A 21256-nucleotide genomic window follows, 5' to 3' on the forward strand; every position below is an offset into this window, starting at 1 on the left:
GAAAGAGTGGGAAAATCTCCAGGAAAACGAGAGAAAACGGAGATGAGAGAGACGACCCAGATGAAGAAATATGCTCAGGAATCAAAATGGAAAAACTCAAGAACAACAGACTTTTACTGGTTACTTGTAAGAGAGAGAGAGAGATGAGTGGAGGAAGAAAGTGGGAGAGTAAAGAAGAAAGATGCAACTAATGGAGTAAATTTACAGTTCAAAAGATGAAGAATCTTACGTGTTTTGTTTCCATCTAATTTGGACATTACAATCTGACAGACCCCTCTTGTGATGATTGGAGAGAGAGAGAGAGAGAGAGAGAGAGAGAGAGAGCATGTGCTCAGAAGTGCACAGTATAATAATAATAATAATAATTTTGGATTAGAGCTGTAAGCTTTGGTTTCGTGTGAAAATATGTCTTGGGATTGTTGTCACCTTCCTACAAAGTCAATGATCCATAGTTGTCTGTATGAGGTTAGATCTTGATGAAACCAATGACTTATGAGAGTTTTTTGAAATATTTATATTATTTAGTTTGTACCCGTTAAAATTTGACTTTTTTTTTCTGGTTTTGAAATTGATGGTGGTAGAAGATGAATGATGAAAAACGAAGGATTCAATGGTAACATTGGTTTGATTTTTTTTTAAAAATAAAAAATGACAAATAAGTAACATATAAATTTTATGTTTGTGCTAATTGTGTTCATAATGGCATATGATTATTTGCAAAATTACAACAACGTAAAGACAAAATCAAATGTATGTTCTTTTTTAACCTTCTCAAGAGGTGGTGGTCCATTTGCAGGAGCTGTGGCGTTGTTAAAGAAAGCAGCACACGCACTGACCCAAAAGCTTCTCTCTCGAACAGAGGCTTACTCGAATGGGCTGAGACGACGGTTCAACGAGAAGCGTGTTCTTTAAAAACTTCAAGGAACGCGTTCTAATACTCTCTGCAGTGCTTTCTTTATCCCTTTCTGATCCATACATGTCTCCAATTGTATCTCTTGCACCTATACACGCACACACACACATATATATATGCGCATGAAGATCCGTTTGAGTTGAGTTCCATGTTCATAACTCGGTTTCCATCACGGGAAAAAAACCAAAGCTTCTGAACTCTTCAGGGGGTTATAAGGAATCAGATTCCGAGTTACGTTTCTTCCTAAGATCTGTTGAGACACCAGTTCGAACAGGTGTTTCTGGATAGTTTTACGAAAAGGGTCTCGTGATAATGGATTTGAAAACCGAGCCACGACGAAAATTTACCTGTCTTCCTGCACGGGCGAGAAGGACGAACTTTCCATCATCAGGCGGCGTCTGCATGAGAAGAGAAGTGACCAGACAAAGAATGATTATACTACGCCAATGTATCAGAACAAGCAAGTAGGGGTGTGTGTGTGTGTATACAACTCACGTTTGAGAGCCAAAGCTGTAAGTCCTGTGAAACCACACGTTTCTCGAACCCTTGCCGGTTAATCTTCACGGCTTCTATTCTGCAATATTGTGTAGGTCAAGTGGATTGTATATCTGCAATTTAGTTGCCATTTATATGCAAGAACTCTGATGAATTTTAAAAAGGAGAACCCTTTACACTAAGACATGTTTTGTATGAACACATTGGTTATTTCATTCTCAGCTCATAGTGAGATTATAAAACTATCCTGCCATATATACAGCAAGAATTCATTACAGAAACGATTTGTTGTAGGCAGTTCACGTTATGGATATTTATGTTACATTGCAACGACAATCTTACTCAACTCTTACCCGTCTTCCTGCAATAATTCGTCGAGTATTGATTCAAGACCTGGGAGAGGTTCGATTTTATCACCGTTGTTTGGGCTTAGAGAAGCAGATCCAGTGGAACCATCCTGCGATATTTTCACATCTATCACAAATCAATAAGACCCGAAAAAGATAAGATCATCAAATAGAGCTGATTCAAGCATGACAATATACTACTACTACTACATAACCAGAATCCTTTGCCCATTACCTGCAAAACCACTTTGTCCAATGTTTCCAAAAGAGGATCTTCTTCTAGTTGTTTGATCGAAAGAGTAATCCTAGATTTTTCCCTGTACCCGAGTCTCGATTAAAACCCTTTAGAAGCCGAGAAATACGATGAAATCCATGGTCACTGATCTATGTTTTGAAAAAAAAAAGGCAGTAGAAACTCACTGGTCTATGTTAGTGACTTTGACCCGAACTTCCTCCCCCTCGTGCAATACATCCCTGACATCTTGAACGTAATCCCACGACACTTGAGAGATATGAACTAACCCTGTTAGATGATAGAGACCTACAACAGATATCCAATATCTCGGTTTAGAACCAAATTAGATTACTAACCTTAAAGAGAAAGCAGCAATGACAAAATTTCAGTACAGCAAATACCATCATCGAAGAGCAGGTGGACAAAGGCACCATAATCCTCAACAGAACCTACCCTTCCTGTAAATACATCCCCGACACTAACCCTTTGCGAATACTTTGGAAACAATGCAAGTTTCTCGGATAATATCAACTTCCCACTGTCCTCATCAGCTTGGACTACCTATATATATATGGGTATATGTTAAGACATTTTGCACAAAAACAGTATCTGTATATTGCTGAAGGAAAACGCAAATGTGAAATAGTTTCTGAATCCAAAGAAGCATAAAGATGTTATGGGGAAAAAAAGAGAGATTTTGAAAACCTTATGCAAAAGCAACATAAGAAAGCAAAGAGGGGGGAAACATGAAGGAGATCATTTAAGCTCAGGATAACAGCAGGAACCACATTAGTAGATACTAATGTGGCAAATCTCCACAATCACAAAACAATGATCTGCTCATAGATAATCACATAATATATATATATATACATATGAAAATTACCTTCACAGGAAGCACTGAACCTACCAAGCTTTTGGCAATCTCTTGGATGCTTTTGTGAGGCTCTTCATGGAAAGACAAATGGTCAAAAAAACACAATCCTCAGTACATTTTCCAGAAGAAACAAACGAAGCAGAGAAGATGAAGTGGGAAAACAGGTTACATAACCATCCATAAGATACATGAACACAAAGCAGATGTCAAGAAAAGGAATGGTTTTTTTAAAGAATATGGACCACCTTTACAAGAACGAGAAGGGCTCAATTGTGGATAAGGAACAAAACCCAGAAGAGAATAGAACCGAACGAGTAAGCCTCCGCCATTAAAGCTTTCGACTCGACCTTCGAAGACGTCCCCACTCTTGCAGTGACCCCTCGCTGTTTCCCAGTCGGCAGACCTCTACTTCTTTTCAGACCCATCAATCAGATTACACATTAGGAATCAGAGCGAATAATATTGAAGGACTCTATAGATAACCTACTCTATTTCACAGAGTTCGAAACTACGAACAGCGCAAACGCACCGAATCCTGTCTGACATCGTCGGAGGGCTCCCGGAGAACCAAATCGGAGCCGGAAACGGAGGATTGGTCAAAATCCCGATCGGTCTCGGCGGTAGATGAACCAGAGAAGGACTTGGCGACGCAGAGGGAGTGATTTCTGTGTGAAGAAGAAGAGGAGGAGGAGGAGGAGGCGGACGACGAGAAGGAGAAGAGTCTGATGGGGAAGGAGGGAGTCGAAGGGTGAGATTCAAAGAGGTGAGAGAGGAAAGGTACAGAGCCTAACGTAGAGAAGCCGAAGACCGCCATTGCAGCGGCAGAGCAAGGCCGCGAAGGGGACAACACAGGAATACAAACAATGGTGGAATTTGGTTAAGATAGAGAGAGAAAGAGATGATTGTGGGGTTCGAATGAGAGAGATTGAGATCAAGGTGACGTGGCAATTTTCAGCTCACAAAAAATTCGACGATTTTTTTTTTGCTTATAAATTCCTATGGCTTCACAAGTCGAAGAGGAAAATCTAATTCATGCATGCATGCGTGTATATACATTATACACGAATTCTAGTTTTGTTGTGTTTTGTATTTCTGTAATAAATGCATCTTGCCCTTTTGATAACAGAATCCATATGATGCTTCTTGTTCCATGTCTTAATTTGGTTTCTAGTTTTTACAAACAAGAAGCTATTGTGAAGATTGATGTAAACATGATCACATGAAATACGCATAACATCAACAGTCCACGAAGGATGATAAAGAAAGGAACAGCTTCATATGCCGATGATGTTGTCTCTAGTGTCCTTCTGTGTCCCTTTCTTGATTGGAATGAGCAAACCTAACCCTTGCCTGTCCTTCTGTCTGGAAAGAAGACGGACAAGAAATTATGCATTTAGATTTAGTTACCAAACAACCCGCCGATCGAAAAAGCAGGTTATGATTCTCGGTTTGTCTCTTTAAAGTTCTTTCTACTCACAGGAATTCTGCAGTGAACTTGAAGATCATCGTTCATCTGGTGGAGGCGGCTTTTCGCTGCCTCTTCAGCCTCGGAAGCTCTCCTACAAGCTTCTTGGACCTGGTAAGCGAATGAAATTAGAGTTCAAACTCAACCAAGTGCCTTTGCGAACTTAGATTTCTACCAGTAAACCAGATAAATCTAGCATTCACCTGAATGGTGCATGATTCAGCGTCATCGGCATTGGCTGATGCATGTTTCTCCAACATGTCTCTGAGACGGGATATTTCGCCAACTAGGTCCAGAACCATCTCTTCAGTATCTTGCTGACAACACAGGAATACAAACAATGGTGGAATTTGGTTAAGATAGAGAGAGAAAGAGATGATTGTGGGGTTCGAATGAGAGAGATTGAGATCAAGGTGACGTGGCAATTTTCAGCTCACAAAAAATTCGACGATTTTTTTTTTGCTTATAAATTCCTATGGCTTCACAAGTCGAAGAGGAAAATCTAATTCATGCATGCATGCGTGTATATACATTATACACGAATTCTAGTTTTGTTGTGTTTTGTATTTCTGTAATAAATGCATCTTGCCCTTTTGATAACAGAATCCATATGATGCTTCTTGTTCCATGTCTTAATTTGGTTTCTAGTTTTTACAAACAAGAAGCTATTGTGAAGATTGATGTAAACATGATCACATGAAATACGCATAACATCAACAGTCCACGAAGGATGATAAAGAAAGGAACAGCTTCATATGCCGATGATGTTGTCTCTAGTGTCCTTCTGTGTCCCTTTCTTGATTGGAATGAGCAAACCTAACCCTTGCCTGTCCTTCTGTCTGGAAAGAAGACGGACAAGAAATTATGCATTTAGATTTAGTTACCAAACAACCCGCCGATCGAAAAAGCAGGTTATGATTCTCGGTTTGTCTCTTTAAAGTTCTTTCTACTCACAGGAATTCTGCAGTGAACTTGAAGATCATCGTTCATCTGGTGGAGGCGGCTTTTCGCTGCCTCTTCAGCCTCGGAAGCTCTCCTACAAGCTTCTTGGACCTGGTAAGCGAATGAAATTAGAGTTCAAACTCAACCAAGTGCCTTTGCGAACTTAGATTTCTACCAGTAAACCAGATAAATCTAGCATTCACCTGAATGGTGCATGATTCAGCGTCATCGGCATTGGCTGATGCATGTTTCTCCAACATGTCTCTGAGACGGGATATTTCGCCAACTAGGTCCAGAACCATCTCTTCAGTATCTTGCAACTGGTTCCTGGAGAACTCGAATGCCCTTTCAGCATGTAGACGGAAGGAAGAGCAGTTCAAGCAAGTGCATAACCCTCTGCATCCTCGTAAATTCCTTTTCAGAACCCCTTTTGATGGAGAAGCCGAGGGAGGGGTTCCAGAAGAAACAAAGGTGGCCTGAAGAGTTGATTCCTTTGGATTCAAGCCGTTTACTTCTGGTTTTTCTGCATTCTTTTCGTCTTTCAGCTTTCCTGCTCCGTTCCTCGTTTCTGTGTCTGAGTTTTTTGCCTCCGCTAATGTCTCGACGTCACTTGAACAACCTGAATCCGGAAGAGTGGATGCCAGGGTCTCAGAGCCCGAAACCTTGAATGTACTGTCTAAATGTTTTTCGGTATCTGGGATGACATGCTTGACTTGGGTTTCTTGTTCGTTGTCAGGACCAGACAATGCAGCAGATCCAGAAAAATGTTCAACAGGCTGTGGTCCTGTATCATGGCTACTGTCCTGTTCTATAGGGGCGTCTGGTGTAACCATTCCTTGTGCTTCTTGGTTTTCCTCGGCGTTTTTCTCAGTATCTGGATGATTACAAACACTGGCAGTATTATTTTCATTTCAAAACCAACTACACCAGATGAATGAGAAATCGCTATGCGGAATCATTGATATAATCAACGAGGAAATATAGTAAACCATGAGTTCTATAGAGCTGAAGATAAAGACTTACGAGGAGTAACCTCTGGAATATCCCTGAGGTACGGAAGCAATCTTCTGTAATTCACAGAACCTGGAGCTATAAATAACTTCAGCTTCGAGCAGACCTGTTCATGTCAAGAACATAGTTCCTGTTAGACAGGTTGTGGAAGATAAGCAATGAGAAGGGAGATTCTTGATGGAGAGAATCGTACAGATTTTCTGTTGGGACTGGATTCAGTCGTTTTCTTCAAAGAGCAAGCACGTGAATTTCCATCCGACAGTTTATCGGAAACGTTGTTTGTCGATTGCGACACATGCTCAGCTTCGCCACATTTGCCGTCGACTGTCATCGATTTGTCTGCCTCCTCCTTCGGATCGTGAGTACTGACATTTCTAGTTCTCCCGTTTTCTACCCTACCCTGTGAACTGATGATACATGGATGAGCCTGGTCATGTGATTTGTCGGGTTTTGAGCTTCGGTCTGATGATGTTGCGTCTGCAGAGACAAGTCACACAATGTGTTTCAGCCTCTTCACTATCAAAACTCTTGACGCACAATCATACAAAAAAGGTTCTTTTTAATACAGAATCTAGAAATAAAAACAAGAAAAGCACCATCTGCAGCTTTCATCAAGTATGGAAGCAATCTTCGGTAGCTGAAAGAGGCAGGGTTGGTGAAAATCTTGGCTCGAGAACAAGGATGAATAACCTGTAGAGGTAATAGCATGACATCAGAACAGAAGATTCCAAACTTAAAACGCATCATTCTTACATACCCTGTAAGAAGAACCAACACGTTACCGATTTGGTCCTGAGATTGGTCTCACTTTTCTTCTCGGAAACGTCATTTCCATTAGAACCATAGATCTCCTGTCTCGACAAAGTTTCGCTGCTGAATTGCTCGGAATCTGGTGGCGTCGTCTGCATAATTTCCGATGCTTCGCGATCTTCCATGGAATCTCCTGGTCTATCGACATTGGCTTTGTTGATTCCTTCTTGTACAACTGTTTCATCAGCAAAAACCTTCATACCCAGGAAGGCTAATCAAGTGCATCAAATTAAGCCAGTGCCGAACTGAGAATCCGGAGATTTTACCTTTTAGATTCCGGGAATCGTGGAGAGATTCCTTGGTTTGTTCCTGGTTTGGAGTCTCCCCTTTCCCGTTAAATTCCCAGTCACTGGAGATGGAAGCAGGAGTGAACACGCGTCTCAGACGAAGATCCTTGATCGTAACACGAGGATACATCCGAGGCGGTGCTTTTCTTTCGAGTTTCTCGCCGGAAAGTCGATTTCCGGCGCGAGATGCGGCGGAGAGAGTTTGGCCGGAGCGGTTGCTTTGGATCTGATTCTGCGTTTTACTTATTGTTGGATTCTGAGCGAAGGAAGACGACATTCGCATCCTCTTCCTCGAGATCTGATCGGGCTCCGCCATGGCTGATCTTGTTGTGAGCGGGAGAGAGAGATTTTTTTTTCCTTCAGGTTTTCTTTTCCCGCGTGAAATGGCCTAATGCTTTAAGTGACCAATGGGGTTTTTGGCGCGAAACAAGGTGGAGGGAAAAGGACAAAGGATTGTGCGGGAAAAACCTAGTGGGACCCACAAAAATTTTGGAATTTGCAGAAAAGGCCTCAACTTGGGTGATATATCTAAAATGTATTATATCTGGGCAATTATGAAAGCATTTAAAAGTTTTGGGGCTTAAACCAGAAATGGAAAAAAGAAGAAGAATCACAATAAGAAAAAAAGGGTTAGAAATCACCGGTACCAAGAACACAGGGCCATGGACCTCTCTCCGATCAGAGAAGCTTTAGCGGCAAAATCCTTCGATAGGATCGCCGATCTCTGCGACAACCTTTGGCTCCAGGTTCATCAATACACCTCCTCCTCAATTTAAGGTTTCGACAATGCTTCTATGTCGTCATCGATTCGTTCTTCGTCTTATTCTTTTCTCCCGGACAGGTCGCGGCTGAAGGAATCCCTTATCATGATGAATGGCCTTACTTAATCCATCTCCTGGGACACATTTACGCCGATGATCTGTGAGTTCGATATCTTATTCGATTAAGTTGTGTTGTTTGATTTTGTGGGGATTTTAGGGCTTCGGAATAGTACTTTTTGCCGTGGATTAGGGATATGATGCCCAATAGAATATGAGTCTTCAATCTTCTGGGTGTTTTGGAAAAACTGATCGATTTTTTTTATCTTTTAGATTGGTAAATGTGTTCTCGTCACTATTTTTGTAGAATCTGATATGGGGCTGGGTGCTGGGTGCTGCGGGATCTTCCTACTATTTGAAGTTTCTGTTTTTCATATTGCCTTAGTTTTATCCGTTAGGTTCACATGCTGTTGCTTTCTGGCAGTAGTTGTATCGATCTTGGTCAATTATCACTTGGTAGTGAACTTAGAAACTAGAATTTGACTCAATTTGTGAAGTCTAACAGTAACACCTTCGGGCACATACAGCCAATCTTTAATAGATTTGAACTTGTCGTTTCCTGAAGTCGAGCATTGTATCTTGAAATTGAGAATATAGGATTGAATATTGAGTGTATTGTTGCAGCAATAGTGCCCGTTTTCTCTGGAAAACAATACCTACGAACATCAGAGAGAGCAGACCTGAGCTAACTGCAGCTTGGAATGTCGGTCAGAAACTGTGGACACATGAATATGCAAGTGTATATGAAGCTATTCGTGGTTATGATTGGAGTGAAGAAGCTAAAGATATTGTTGCTGCATTCTCAGGTAACATATTTTCATGTATCATTGACAAAGCTGAAGATATTCTGAACTAGATGGTTGAGTTGTAGTTCTTCTCGGCTAGATGGTTGAAATTTTATCTAACTTTTTCCGAGCCTGGTGCTGTAGGATGTTATTTGTGTGATCTTTTTTTTTTTTTTTTTGCTGCAGATCTTTACACTAAAAAGATGTTTCAGCTATTGTTGTCTGCTTACTCCACTATCACCATCCGCGATATGGCACTGTTCCTAGGGATGACAGAGGCTGATGCCATAAGTTGTAAGCTTCTGTCCCATCTTGCACAAGTTCTGAGAATTTTTAGTAAAATCAATCATGTGAATGAAGTTTTATGCATACAAGTTATTATGTGGATATTCCTCTTAAAGAAACTTCAAGGATTTTGTATGGCATTGTCTACGTGTAAGTATTTGTCTAGGCAGGGAATGCCATGTAGTTGCAGAAGTTTTATGCATACAATGAGCTTTTTGCTGGGAATCTGTTCTTCCTCACTTATATAGAGATTAATTATCAACTGAATAGACAATTCTTATACTCCATACTATTGCTAGTAAATTCTGATGTGATATTAGATTAATTTTATTTTTGAACCTAAGAAACAATGTGATGTGAAGAACAATTTGTTTTGCACAGATGTAATGCAGCAGGGGTGGGAGGTGGATTCTGCTTCTCAAATGGTGACTGTGAAGAAACAGACAACGAAGACAGAGCAGAAGCTGGATGCTTCCAAGCTGCAGCGCCTGACGGAGTACGTGTTCCACCTTGAACATTAGTGTATAACTCTTCCCTATTCATTCGGGTTTCTCCTTTAAGAGAGTGGAAAAGAAATACCAGACATGCAGATTTTGTGGAAGAATCTCAGTTTAGATGGCTTTTATTTGTGGGATAATATCAGTGTATCCGTCTGGTTCTTAGCTTTGATGTTACTTGAACATGGGTCCAGCATGGGATAAGACAGGTTGGTATCGGTCGATTTGATCGGTGTTCTCTCGTACTAGGATAGGAACCTGAGGTGGCGAGTATCTGCCCGATCCGTGAGTCGGATATTCGAAAATTTTTAGCACTCGTCCACGGGCGAAACTAGTATGGAACCGTTGTGGGCGAGAACGATTTCCTGGTTCCACTTTGGATTTTGGTCAAAGACGAATTACCCGTGTTTTGCGGGTATCCGAGACGGAGTGGTGAGAAGAAGAGGCGATATGAGGGCTAAAAAATCGACAAAGGATTAGGGTTTCAGTTTAAAATAACCATGGAATTCCCATGGTGACAAGATCGAAGTCCGAGTACGTCGGAAAACTCTGGATATCCGATTTGTGATCATCTACTTTGAAATTGCGGTTGAACAAAATTGCAACAAATAAAGAAATCGCACTCGAAACAAAATTGTAACAAATGAATAAATAAATATGATCTTCGGTAGATTCGCTATTAGGGTTAGTAAAAAAATATTCGATTGTTTAAATATTACTTCGGATATAATTTATGATGCAGTTTGTAATGATCCGCGATCGCTACGAAATGTCGAAGCTGCCTTCACACAGCAATACGGGATTTTTTATCGTGTTTGGTCCTCACCCGTACGTATACCGAGACACTTTCCAATATATCACCCATCCTGAAATTGCTCCAGAGTCAATACGCTTAATTTTGGAGTTCTCTCGGGATAGTCAAGCAAAAAGCTAGGTACACCTTGTTCATATGAGTAGTCCAACTAATCATTTTATATTATCTTAGACCATATAGTCTCATACCTATATAGTTTTCGGATCTCTCTCATGCGGGTGTGTTCGATTCGTTCTTGTATCACTTTAGCCTTGGTGGTACTCGAGAAGCTGCACCTTGACCGTGTTATCACACCGGCGAACACTCTCAACCCTCATTGTAGCTCGGGATATCACAAACCCACCAGCTTCTGTCTGGTTCGTCCTCGGACCACATCATAGTGGAAGAGTACCGGTTCTGATACCATCTGTAACGACCCGTGACCGCTACGAAATGTCGAAACTGCCCTCACACAGCAACACGAGACTTTCCAGCGTGTTTTATCCTCACTCGCACGTATATCGAGACACTTTCCAATATGTCACCCATCCTGAAATTGCTCCAGAGTCAGCACACTTAACTTTGGAGTTCTCTCGGGATAGTCAACCGAAAAGGTAGGTATACATTGTTCCTATGAGTAGCCCAACTAATCCTTTTTATGTTAGACCATATAGTCTCATACCTATATAGCCTTCAGATCTCTCTCATTCGGGTGTGTTCGATTTATTCATCCCTTTAGCCTTGGTGGTACTCGAGGAGTCGCACCTTGATCGTGTCATCACACCAATGAACACTCACAACCCTCATCGTAGCTCGGGATATCACAGAGCACCAACTTTCGTCTGGTTCGTCCTCGAACCACACTGTACTAGGAGAGTACCGGCTCTGATGCCATCTATAATGACTCGCGACCGCTATGTCATGTCGAAACTGTCCTCACACAACAACACGAGACCTTCCAGCACGTTTTGTCCTCACTCGCATGCATATCGAGATACTTTCCAGTAGGTCACTCAACCTGAAATTGCTCCAGAGTCACCACGCTTAACTTTGGAGTTCTCTCGGGATAATCAACCGAAAATGTAGGTGCACCTTGTTCCTATGAGTAGTCCAACTAATCCTTTTATGTTATCTTAGACTATATAGTCACATACCTATATAGCCCTCGGATCTCTCTCATTCGGGTGTGTTCGATTCATTTCTATATCCATTTACCCTTAGTGGTACTCGGGGAGCCGCACCTTGATCGTGTCATCACACCGACAAACACTCCCAACCCTCATCGTAGTTCAGGATATCACACAGTTGGACCGGTTCAACGCCATGTACGTCAATTGAATCAGATTAGGTGTTGATTTGACTTAATAATGGAGGACTGTGTCTTTCCTCTTTTATAGGAACCACTTCGTTATTTTATCTTTTTTATTTTTCTTGCACGTAGGTTCACATTGCATGTTCAGTTATTTTTCCTTTCTCTATTTAAGTTCTACGAAGAAGATGAATAAGACAAACAATTTTTTTTCCAAATTGTAAATGTTGTTTTATTTATTAATTCTGATTGGGACCATCATTTGTATCAGAGCATTATCTTCATTTTTTTCTTTCATCATTTGACTCGGACCACATCCTAGTTGTATCAAGATGAACACCAACAAAGAACGCATTGAAAATATTGAATCTAGTCTCGCGAATATGCATGATGACATCGCTCAGATGAGGACGACCGTGATTGAAAATTGTAGATATTGGAATCATCATTTACTCGGTTGACAGAAACTTTATGCACTCCAACAGGATCAAGTTCGCATCGCGGTAGCCGACATCAATTTTGCAATTCTGCAACACGAGGTGAAGGTAGCAATCTAATGTTTCATTCCCGAAATGTCAAATTCGAATTTCCACACTTTGCACGGAGAGATCCGACAATATGCTTTAGCAAGGTCAAACAATTCTTCCAATACCAAGACACCACCATGTGGAATATGCATCTTACCACCTCAATAATGATGCAAACAAGTGAGGGTAAGCTTTGCGAAAATCTCATGCTGAAGAAAGGACAATTATCACTTGCGATGAGTTCGAACAAGAGTTGTGGGCACGATTCGGGCCTACCGAATGTGAAGATTTTGACGAGACTCTATCAAAGATTAGGGAAACAGGGAGTCTGCAAGATTACCAGCGGAAATTTGAGAGACTCCAAAATAAATTGCAAGGTTGGACACAAAAGACGCTTGTCGAAACATTCATCGGAGGCCTATGACTGTCCATTGCCGATAAAATTCGCATGTTTCAGTCAAAATCTTTCAAGGAAGTTATTATGTTAGCTTGGATGCACGATGAGCTATTGCAACGACAACACCGCAGTCCGCCGGTCAACCAATGCAACTTCCAACCACGTAATACCGGACTCACTCCTAAAAAACTAAATTGAGATGAGATAAAGACAAAACACAGTCTCGGATTGTGTTTTAGTTGTGATGAATGCTATACATCGGGACATAAATGCAGACAACCTCTTGATGGAAGGAGACCCCGACATGACAAACAATCTCGATGACGACACGGGAGGATGAGAATCGAGTTCGGCTTTGTTTTCCTAAACTGAACCTTGAGGACAAAGTTCTTCTCGACGGGTGGAGTATTGATGCAGTTGGACCTGTTCAACACCATATACGTCAACTGAATCAGATCAGGAGTTGATTTGACTAAGCAACGGAGGACTATGACTTTCCTCTTTTGAAGTCGATTGAGAATGGGATCGTTAAAATGTCGGATACACAATTACGGTTTTGGATGCAAGGAAAAATAAAAATAAAATAAAAAAGAATCCGAGTAATAAAAGAGGAAAATATATGGTTATACTTACAAATAAGAACGGACCATTTTTTACCCCCCAAAAAAAAAGAACGGACCATTAGAAAATGGCACGGCAGCTACCGAAGAGAAAACGTGCTTATGGTTTCTTCTACTCGTCGGGGGGCTTTCTCATCATCCATCCACCGGTCAAAGTCTCTACGACACCACAATGGTGAAGAAATCATATTATACAATTTAAATTTTTATTTCTATATTTTAAAATTCCTTTTATTCTTTGGTTTTACTGCTAAAAAACATAACCATATTACGATTATACGAATTTTATTCCAAGGACCTATTCTGCTCCCTTACCCCCAATACCCCCAACTGGATCAAATATATGTACGCATCCGAGTTACTCTTGACTCGTTTCTTTGGTAGAAATGGACCGATGAGTTGTTTTAACTACCGAGTCAGCTCACTCGTTCAAAATATTCCCCAGATTTAAGGCTCGATATATATATACACACACACTCTCGCCGGTTGCTACTCACTCCACACACACAAATGGCTTCCTCCGCCGTCTCCGTCACCGGAATCCGCCGTCCACACTTCCTCCTGGTGACTTTTCCTGCGCAAGGCCACATTAATCCGGCGCTCGAGCTCGCCAACCGCCTCATCAGCCACGGCGCCACCGTCACATTCTCCACCACCGTCAACGCCCTCCGCCGCATGGGAACACCGCCCTCCGCCGTAGACGGCCTCTCTTTTGCCTGGTTATCCGATGGCTTCGACGACGGCGTCAAGTCCCCGGAGGACGGCAAGATCTACATGTCGGAGTTCAAACGCCGTGGCTCCGCCGCGCTGCGGGACGCACCGGTCAAAGTCTCTACGACACCACAATGGTGAAGAAATCATATTATACAATTTAAATTTTTATTTCTATATTTTAAAATTCCTTTTATTCTTTGGTTTTACTGCTAAAAAACATAACCATATTACGATTATACGAATTTTATTCCAAGGACCTATTCTGCTCCCTTACCCCCAATACCCCCAACTGGATCAAATATATGTACGCATCCGAGTTACTCTTGACTCGTTTCTTTGGTAGAAATGGACCGATGAGTTGTTTTAACTACCGAGTCAGCTCACTCGTTCAAAATATTCCCCAGATTTAAGGCTCGATATATATATACACACACACTCTCGCCGGTTGCTACTCACTCCACACACACAAATGGCTTCCTCCGCCGTCTCCGTCACCGGAATCCGCCGTCCACACTTCCTCCTGGTGACTTTTCCTGCGCAAGGCCACATTAATCCGGCGCTCGAGCTCGCCAACCGCCTCATCAGCCACGGCGCCACCGTCACATTCTCCACCACCGTCAACGCCCTCCGCCGCATGGGAACACCGCCCTCCGCCGTAGACGGCCTCTCTTTTGCCTGGTTATCCGATGGCTTCGACGACGGCGTCAAGTCCCCGGAGGACGGCAAGATCTACATGTCGGAGTTCAAACGCCGTGGCTCCGCCGCGCTGAGTGACGTCATCGATACCTCGGACCCACCCATCACCGCCGTGATCTACTCCATACTCGTCCCTTGGGCCGCCGCTGTGGCGCGTGAGTTTCACCTTCCGGCGACGCTTCTCTGGATCGAGCCCGCCACGGTACTCGACGTTTATTACTATTACTTCACTGACTCTTTTCGACACGTGTTCGATAAGGGCGCTGACAATGACCCCTCGGATTCCGTAAATTTACCGGGACTGCCACCGCTCGCCGCCGGCGACTTACCGTCCTTGATCCAGCCGGAGAAAACTTTCCCGTCGGCACTAGTTACACTTAGGGAACACATCGAAGCTCTCGAATCGGAGCAAAACCCTAGAATCCTCGTCAACACGTTCAGGGCACTAGAACCCGAGGCTTTGATCTCCGTCAAGAAATTCAGGATGATTTCAGTGGGTCCGTTGGTTTTCTCAGACGGATCATCCTCCGGCCGAGCGGATCTTTTCCGGTCGGATTCAGACGACGATTACATCAAATGGCTTGATTCGAAACCCGAAAAATCCGTGATCTACTTGTCTATGGGCACTCACGACGACGAGTTGACGGCGAAAAACACGGCAGCGCTCGCGATCGGCGTCCTGGGAACGAATCGGCCGTTCTTGTGGGTCATGAGAACGAAAAATCCAGACGAGAAAAACGAAGCTCTGGATCTGATTCGAGATGGAGACAGGAACCGAAGAGGATTGGTGGTGAGTTGGTGTTCTCAGATCGCGGTTCTGTCGCACGCCGCGGTCGGGTGTTTCGTGACGCACTGCGGTTGGAACTCGACGCTGGAGAGCGTCTGCGCCGGCGTTCCGGTGATGGCGTTCCCGAAGTTCGCCGACCAGTACACGACGGCGAAGCTGGTGGAGGACACGTGGCGGAACGGCGTGAGGGTGAGGGAAGGGGAGGGAGGACACGTGGAGGGCGAGGAGATAAGGAGGTGTCTGGAGACGGTGATGTGCGGCGACGATGCGGCGGAGAAGATGAGTAGGAACGCGGCGGAGCTGAAAGCTTTGGCAGCGGAGGCGGCGGAGGAATGTGATGTGAATGTGAAAGCTTTTGTGGATGAAATTGAAGGTTTGAAGAACTAAATGTTACCGGAAAAGATTTGACGAGGTTTATATAATTAGAGAATAAAATATTGGGGTTTATTTGAATTTTTTTATATTTTTAGGTATTGGAATCTAATATAATATAATAAGTGTCTGATTCTACGTTTTGTATTTTTAAGTTGGAGGATAATAATAATAATATGACATTATTCTCTCAATTAAAGCGTAATCAAAATATAAAAAAAAATATTATATAGTTGGAGGAAAATATAAAAAATAAACAAGATGGCCTTAAAAATGCAAACATATATGCACCAGACCGTTAGCCTAGTAGATACTTGTCATAATTTATTACACGCGGGTACATAAACTTCTCAAACTATTTCAAATCAACCCCAAATTTTATTCTCCACCGAATAAACCTCGTCACATCTTTTTCACCTCGCCCTCTACCATGTTGTTACATTGGACATTTTATTACTGTAATCACAACGTGCCGATTCCTTTAAATTCTCTTAAACCTCCTTCGGACAAAAAGCTTTCCCTTTCCTGGTCGAAGCAATAGACCGGCGCCTGCCATTTCTCGTCCTCCAGGACCGCCCCAACCTCGTATGTCATCACATGAGCCTCCCTACCTGCAACCATTGATCCGTCCGTTAAAAAAAAAAATATCACTCGAATGTGCATATATACTCGGTGAGAGACTGTTTTTAACTGTAACAAGATGGTAGTTTCCGGTATTAATACTCATATGGAGAAGAGTTCATACCAAATTCCCGAGCTTAGTACCCGAGGAACTGACCAGAAATTCTCAAGATTCAAATCGTTTCCGACTGAACTGATCAGAAATCAGGAGAATTTTTCAAGCCCAGTTTTTCACTTAAACTGACTCAGTGAGGTTTTAGAACAACCGTGCTTAGTTAAAGCTACACCCCATATAGCCTTTCATGATCATGTATATGTATACATTACCTGTATAGAAGACCCAGTGTACAGGTCTCTTGGTCACGACATCCTCATAGTACCATATGAACTCGACCTTCTCCCATACGTTGCAGAGAAACCCGTCCATGTATCGCTGACCCAGATACTTAGCTCCATCCAGCCAATTAGGCCGCAAAATTCCAACCTTTAAAGGATATAAATAAAAGGTTAGTAAGATATAGACAACACTTTCTGCTAAATGACCTAGCTAAAAAAGGGTAATGCTGACCCGGTGCAACAAAATTCTAAGCTCCCATGATAACGATACATGAATTCGAAGTCCAAAACTGAGGAACAAAAGAATATGAACAAAAAGGCTAGATCTTGGCATAATGTACGTTGAAAAGCCATAGGTTTTTGCGTTTGGATCACAAGAAGATGAAAAACATCTCAGACAGACATTGAATCACAGAAGGGTTTCAGTTTCCTACAAACAATAGCACTCTTGATCTTGAGATAAGGTGACTAACAAGATTTGGTCTTGCTCACTATCCCTAGATCCTCATTTTCCACTCCCCGCCAAAGTTTCTGCATTACTAGGCCAGATTATCGATATACCATGGCTATATGACCATCAGCTATATGATTTGTTAACTTCATATGAGACGAGGTACCCAACAATTAGCATTGCGAGCCACCCGCTGTAATTGACAAGTAGGAAATACTCGTTTTTCTACGGCAAGCACTGAACTTTGCAGAATTCACAGAACAGAGATCTCAGACCTGAAGCTGAAGAGGGCTTATTCAGCTGATGAAATGAAGGCTTGTAAAAGTTGCCAAACGCCTGGTGAAAACCTCAAGAAGTTCTCTTCCAAGTTCATCATTTCCCATTTCTAAAAGGGGACAAATTCAAATCTTGAAAATTCGAATTTTCTATCGCTTAGTCATTTGTTCACTGAACCCCAACCTCTATAATGGAACCACTGGATGATGCCAAATGAACATTGCTTGCATACATTCGACCAGTGACTTGGGGTTCAGGTTTCTGCTTCGAGAGAAACCAACCCATTTCGTAATGCAAGGAAAAATAAAAATTTGAACCCTAAAATTCGAATTTGTCCATAAACTATGATCTCTCTGCCCAGAAATCCCGTGAACAAAACAAAAACCACAGTCCCGTCACCAGAAAACATGGATATGGAATTCGCGGAGACGAATACGCACCTCGACTTGAACCGTACGGCACTCTCTCGACTCATCGAGCCTGTAGAAGAAAGAAGTGCCATTGTTCCACTCGAGATCGTAGGTCAGAATCCCCAGCTGCTTCTGTATGATGTTGAAATTTCGGCCGTTGATCCAATCGTACCAGAGATCGATCATCTCCAAAGATCCCGAGTAGTTCATGAACAGCAACGCGTGGAACTGGTGCGGCCACGGCGCCGGAACCGGCTCCGCATCCGGCTCCGGCACATCGCCGGCGGCGAGGACAAGGAGGAAGGTGATGATCAGGAAGAAGTGGATTAGCCTTCGCTGCGTAGAGGCCATCCGAATTGCGCCGCGTGTGAGATAATTTATCATCTTATAATATATATATATTTGATTTTTTTTTTAATTTTTCAAATTTATATTGGTTACATATACATACATATGCATAATGCATAGTTTTGTTATATGCAATATTTGTAGTGGATGCAGGACTTGTAGATAATCTTTTTACATATTATATATATATATATATATGCTAATTTCACAACGATTTTTATGAGGCAAACCAACCAACCTTTGTAACGAAAAAGGGCATCAAAAGAACATTGGACGGTCCAAGGAAAAAAAAAAAATTTGTGCAAAGCCTTCTTCTTTGCATTGAATGGGTATAAAATGTGTAACCAATAATTAAATGTCACACTCCAAAAACCAATTTAAATACATAACAAAAACCAATGCACTGTCTCCCACATCCATTTCAATGGCTCTGAGTCTCCCTTCTCTCTTCCTCTTCACTCTCCTTTCTCTTTCAAGTAAGTCAATGATCTCCCCATTACACTAAAACTTAATCTTGTGTTTGCATAACATCGTTTTAATCCCAAATTTATTTAAGATCGGTCATATAAATTCATTATTTCTAATATTCATTTCGATTTTGGGTTAAATCTTTTGAGAATGTTTATTGATTTTTTTTTTCAAGAAAACAAGTAATTTTCGAATTTTGTATTGCTAAAATGTTACATATTGTTTAAGATTTTTTCTCAAGAAAATATAAAAAAAGGTATGTATACCGTAGTTAAATGATTTTTTTCATTGAAACTTTGTTGAAATTGTTATTTTTAATTAAGGACAAAATTGAAAATTTTCTTGAAAAATTACCTGAAAAATCTAAAACAACATTTATTAAGGATTACATCTATTAAAAAAAGGGGAGGAGTAGGAAATTTGTGGTGAAATTGAAACGAAAAAACAGTTTGTGTTGTACATTTACAACGAAAAATATCGCATTGTCCGAACGTTTTATATATAACACATTGTTTAATTATTGTAAATTTGAAGGGAAAATGAAAACTTTATTACTATTTGCATTGGTATGTAGAACACGAAAATTTTACTACTCGTTCGATTAATCATCTAATGGTAATTAAGCGCGAATTAAATTAGGTTATTAGCAACAGAATTGTTGTGTAACTAATTCGTTCCTTTTTTTTTTGGTTATTGAAACCCAAAATCTGTAAAACTTTCTTTTTCCGACAGGATCACGTTGCTTTGCAACTGGCAAACATTGGAACGCAGAGAAGAACGCAGTATTAGGGTTTTCGGGCAGGGTCGGAATCAGCTATGGAAGACAAGGAGACAACCTACCTTCCCCTTACAAATCCATTAACCTAATCAAATCCGTTAACGCGGGTCACGTCAAGCTCTACGACGCCGACCCTGAAACCCTAATTCTCCTCTCCCAGACGAATCTCCGCGTCACCATCATGGTTCAAAACCACGACATCGTCTCCATCGGGTCCGACCAGAGGGCTGCAGACGACTGGGTCCGTACCAATGTCTTGCCTTACTACCCTCGAACCCTAATCAGATTCGTCCTTGTCGGAAACGAAGTCTTGAGCTATTACAACACTGATCAAGACAGAGATATCTGGAGAAATCTCGTTCCCGCCATGCGGAAGATCGTTAAATCTCTCAGGGCACAGGGGATTCATAACGTTAAGGTCGGAACTCCTCTCGCCATGGACGTTCTGCAATCTGCGACGACATTCCCGCCGTCGAGCGGAACTTTTCGGGATGATATCGCTTTTCCGGTGATGTTACCGTTGCTGAAGTTTCTCAACGGGACGAATTCCTTCTTCTTCATCGACGTTTATCCGTATTTCCCCTGGTCTAGCGATCCGGTTAACACCGGTTTAGATTTCGCTCTCTTCGAAGGAAATACCACGTATACCGATCCGAAAACCGGTTTGGTCTATAGCAATTTGCTGGACCAGATGCTGGATTCGGTTATCTCTGCGATGTCCAACCTCGGGTACCCGAGTATCCGTCTCGCGATCTCGGGAACCGGGTGGCCTAATTCGGGTGATATCGATGAAATAGGAGCCAGCGTGCGCAACGCTGCCACGTATAACCGGAATCTGATCAAGAAAATGACGGCTGACCCGCCGATCGGTACGCCGGCAAGGCCCGGTTCAGTCATACCGACTTTCGTATTCTCCTTGTTTGACGAAAACCGGAAACCCGGTCCAGGAACCGAGAGGCACTGGGGAATCCTGCGTCCCAGCGGTACACCGGTTTACGAAATCGACTTTACCGGGAGAAAACCGGTTTCAGGTTATGGACCGCCGGCAAAACCGGGAAACGGTGGGGTCGGGGTTGCGCCGTGCAAGAAGAGGAGAGCGTGGTGCGTGGTCAAGGAAGGGGCTGACGTGGCGGCGTTAGGGCAAGCGTTGGGGTTTGCTTGCGGAAGAAGCAACGAGACTTGCTCGGCGTTGGCGCCGGGGAGGGAGTGTTACCAGCCAGTGACGATTACTTGGCACGCAAGTTACGCGTTCAGCTCGTACTGGGCTCAGTTCAGGAGCCAGAACGCTCGGTGTTACTTCAACGGCTTGGCTCGCGAGACCACGGTCGATCCCGGTAAGCTTCTCCGGGTTATATAAAAAGACGAAAATACCCATGTTCTATTTTTGTAAGCAAATGTTCGTATAATGCTTTTTTTTTTGTTTTACAGGAAATGGGCGGTGCAAGTTTCCGAGCGTTGCTTTGTGAAGAATCCTAAAGAGAGAGAGAGTGCTGAATTCGTCTAAAGTCAAACTTTGTCAATGGAATGTTTCTTTCTTCGGTTCTTGTTTTGGCAAATACGAGAAAGATTATATAAATTGTTTATGA

At 42.4% G+C, this 21256-nt stretch overlaps 6 protein-coding genes across 10 annotated transcripts; 3 read left to right on the forward strand and 3 right to left on the reverse strand.

The window, feature by feature from the left end:
• Nucleotides 1-649: 649 nt before the first annotated feature.
• Nucleotides 650-3736, reverse strand: LOC104804781 (30S ribosomal protein S1 homolog A-like). Its single transcript, XM_010529128.2, has 10 exons — nt 3397-3736; nt 3113-3272; nt 2877-2938; nt 2392-2551; nt 2176-2296; nt 1991-2072; nt 1762-1865; nt 1409-1487; nt 1261-1311; nt 650-1001 (listed from the first exon to the last, which is right to left on the reverse strand). The coding sequence occupies exons 1-10, from the start codon at nt 3679-3681 to the stop codon at nt 918-920; spliced, it is 1188 nt and encodes a 395-aa protein (XP_010527430.1). The 5' UTR covers nt 3682-3736; the 3' UTR covers nt 650-917.
• Nucleotides 3737-3987: 251 nt separating this feature from the next.
• LOC104804782 lies at nt 3988-7754 on the reverse strand. 4 transcript variants are annotated; one of them, XM_010529130.1, is made up of 9 exons: nt 7362-7754; nt 7068-7270; nt 6882-6975; nt 6479-6762; nt 6298-6391; nt 5574-6148; nt 4536-4631; nt 4345-4443; nt 3988-4225 (listed from the first exon to the last, which is right to left on the reverse strand). In XM_010529130.1, the coding sequence occupies exons 1-9, from the start codon at nt 7696-7698 to the stop codon at nt 4142-4144; spliced, it is 1866 nt and encodes a 621-aa protein (XP_010527432.1). In that variant the 5' UTR covers nt 7699-7754; the 3' UTR covers nt 3988-4141. The 4 variants fall into 4 exon arrangements, with proteins under 4 accessions (XP_010527432.1, XP_010527434.1, XP_010527431.1 ...); XM_010529132.2 differs by having other exon boundaries at nt 3988-4229; XM_010529129.1 differs by lacking the exons at nt 3988-4225; nt 4345-4443; nt 4536-4631 and adding exons at nt 4930-5167; nt 5287-5385 and having other exon boundaries at nt 5478-6148.
• Nucleotides 7755-8016: 262 nt separating this feature from the next.
• On the forward strand, nt 8017-9994 carry LOC104804784 (COP9 signalosome complex subunit 8-like). The gene is made up of 5 exons (XM_010529133.1): nt 8017-8128; nt 8224-8303; nt 8825-9006; nt 9172-9279; nt 9652-9994. Exons 1-5 carry the CDS (start codon nt 8045-8047, stop codon nt 9789-9791), a joined length of 594 nt encoding a protein of 197 aa, XP_010527435.1. The 5' UTR covers nt 8017-8044; the 3' UTR covers nt 9792-9994.
• Nucleotides 9995-13609: 3615 nt separating this feature from the next.
• On the forward strand, nt 13610-16132 carry LOC104804785 (UDP-glycosyltransferase 75C1). Of its 2 annotated transcripts, XM_010529135.2 has the most exons (2): nt 13610-14183; nt 14857-16132. In XM_010529135.2, exons 1-2 carry the CDS (start codon nt 13924-13926, stop codon nt 15995-15997), a joined length of 1401 nt encoding a protein of 466 aa, XP_010527437.1. In that variant the 5' UTR covers nt 13610-13923; the 3' UTR covers nt 15998-16132. The 2 variants fall into 2 exon arrangements, with proteins under 2 accessions (XP_010527437.1, XP_010527436.1); XM_010529134.2 differs by lacking the exon at nt 13610-14183 and having other exon boundaries at nt 14306-16131.
• A 94-nt stretch (nt 16133-16226) lies between these two features.
• LOC104804786 (uncharacterized protein At4g14100) lies at nt 16227-18452 on the reverse strand. Its single transcript, XM_010529136.1, has 3 exons — nt 18107-18452; nt 16931-17087; nt 16227-16593 (listed from the first exon to the last, which is right to left on the reverse strand). The coding sequence occupies exons 1-3, from the start codon at nt 18425-18427 to the stop codon at nt 16445-16447; spliced, it is 627 nt and encodes a 208-aa protein (XP_010527438.1). The 5' UTR covers nt 18428-18452; the 3' UTR covers nt 16227-16444.
• A 377-nt stretch (nt 18453-18829) lies between these two features.
• LOC104804787 (probable glucan endo-1,3-beta-glucosidase A6) lies at nt 18830-21227 on the forward strand. Its single transcript, XM_010529138.1, has 3 exons — nt 18830-18900; nt 19625-21004; nt 21099-21227. Exons 1-3 carry the CDS (start codon nt 18849-18851, stop codon nt 21134-21136), a joined length of 1470 nt encoding a protein of 489 aa, XP_010527440.1. The 5' UTR covers nt 18830-18848; the 3' UTR covers nt 21137-21227.
• Nucleotides 21228-21256: the final 29 nt, after the last annotated feature.

The sequence above is a fragment of the Tarenaya hassleriana genome, unplaced genomic scaffold (assembly GCF_000463585.1).
Source record: "Tarenaya hassleriana unplaced genomic scaffold, ASM46358v1 Cleome96, whole genome shotgun sequence".
Classification (NCBI taxonomy): domain Eukaryota; kingdom Viridiplantae; phylum Streptophyta; class Magnoliopsida; order Brassicales; family Cleomaceae; genus Tarenaya; species Tarenaya hassleriana.

Coding starts and splice junctions, on each gene's coding strand:
- LOC104804781 (XM_010529128.2), bottom strand. CDS start 3,681: ATGGCGGTCTTCGGCTTCTCTACGTTAGGCTCTGTACCTTTCCTCTCT. Junction 2,939..3,112: donor CCCTTCTCGTTCTTGTAAAG/GTGGTCCATATT, acceptor CTTTCCATGAAG/AGCCTCACAAAAGCATCCAA. Junction 1,488..1,761: donor GAATTATTGCAGGAAGACGG/GTAAGAGTTGAG, acceptor ACAATATTGCAG/AATAGAAGCCGTGAAGATTA.
- LOC104804782 (XM_010529130.1), bottom strand. CDS start 7,698: ATGGCGGAGCCCGATCAGATCTCGAGGAAGAGGATGCGAATGTCGTCT. Junction 6,976..7,067: donor CCAATCTCAGGACCAAATCG/GTAACGTGTTGG, acceptor TTACCTCTACAG/GTTATTCATCCTTGTTCTCG. Junction 6,763..6,881: donor CTTGATGAAAGCTGCAGATG/GTGCTTTTCTTG, acceptor TTGTCTCTGCAG/ACGCAACATCATCAGACCGA.
- LOC104804784 (XM_010529133.1), top strand. CDS start 8,045: ATGGACCTCTCTCCGATCAGAGAAGCTTTAGCGGCAAAATCCTTCGAT. Junction 8,129..8,223: donor GCGACAACCTTTGGCTCCAG/GTTCATCAATAC, acceptor TCTCCCGGACAG/GTCGCGGCTGAAGGAATCCC. Junction 9,280..9,651: donor AGAGGCTGATGCCATAAGTT/GTAAGCTTCTGT, acceptor TGTTTTGCACAG/ATGTAATGCAGCAGGGGTGG.
- LOC104804785 (XM_010529135.2), top strand. CDS start 13,924: ATGGCTTCCTCCGCCGTCTCCGTCACCGGAATCCGCCGTCCACACTTC. Junction 14,184..14,856: donor TCCCCGGAGGACGGCAAGAT/CTACATGTCGGA, acceptor GGACGGCAAGAT/CTACATGTCGGAGTTCAAAC.
- LOC104804786 (XM_010529136.1), bottom strand. CDS start 18,427: ATGGCCTCTACGCAGCGAAGGCTAATCCACTTCTTCCTGATCATCACC. Junction 17,088..18,106: donor GCCGTACGGTTCAAGTCGAG/GTGCGTATTCGT, acceptor TATCCTTTAAAG/GTTGGAATTTTGCGGCCTAA. Junction 16,594..16,930: donor ACACTGGGTCTTCTATACAG/GTAATGTATACA, acceptor CAATGGTTGCAG/GTAGGGAGGCTCATGTGATG.
- LOC104804787 (XM_010529138.1), top strand. CDS start 18,849: ATGGCTCTGAGTCTCCCTTCTCTCTTCCTCTTCACTCTCCTTTCTCTT. Junction 18,901..19,624: donor CACTCTCCTTTCTCTTTCAA/GTAAGTCAATGA, acceptor TTTTTCCGACAG/GATCACGTTGCTTTGCAACT. Junction 21,005..21,098: donor CGAGACCACGGTCGATCCCG/GTAAGCTTCTCC, acceptor TTTGTTTTACAG/GAAATGGGCGGTGCAAGTTT.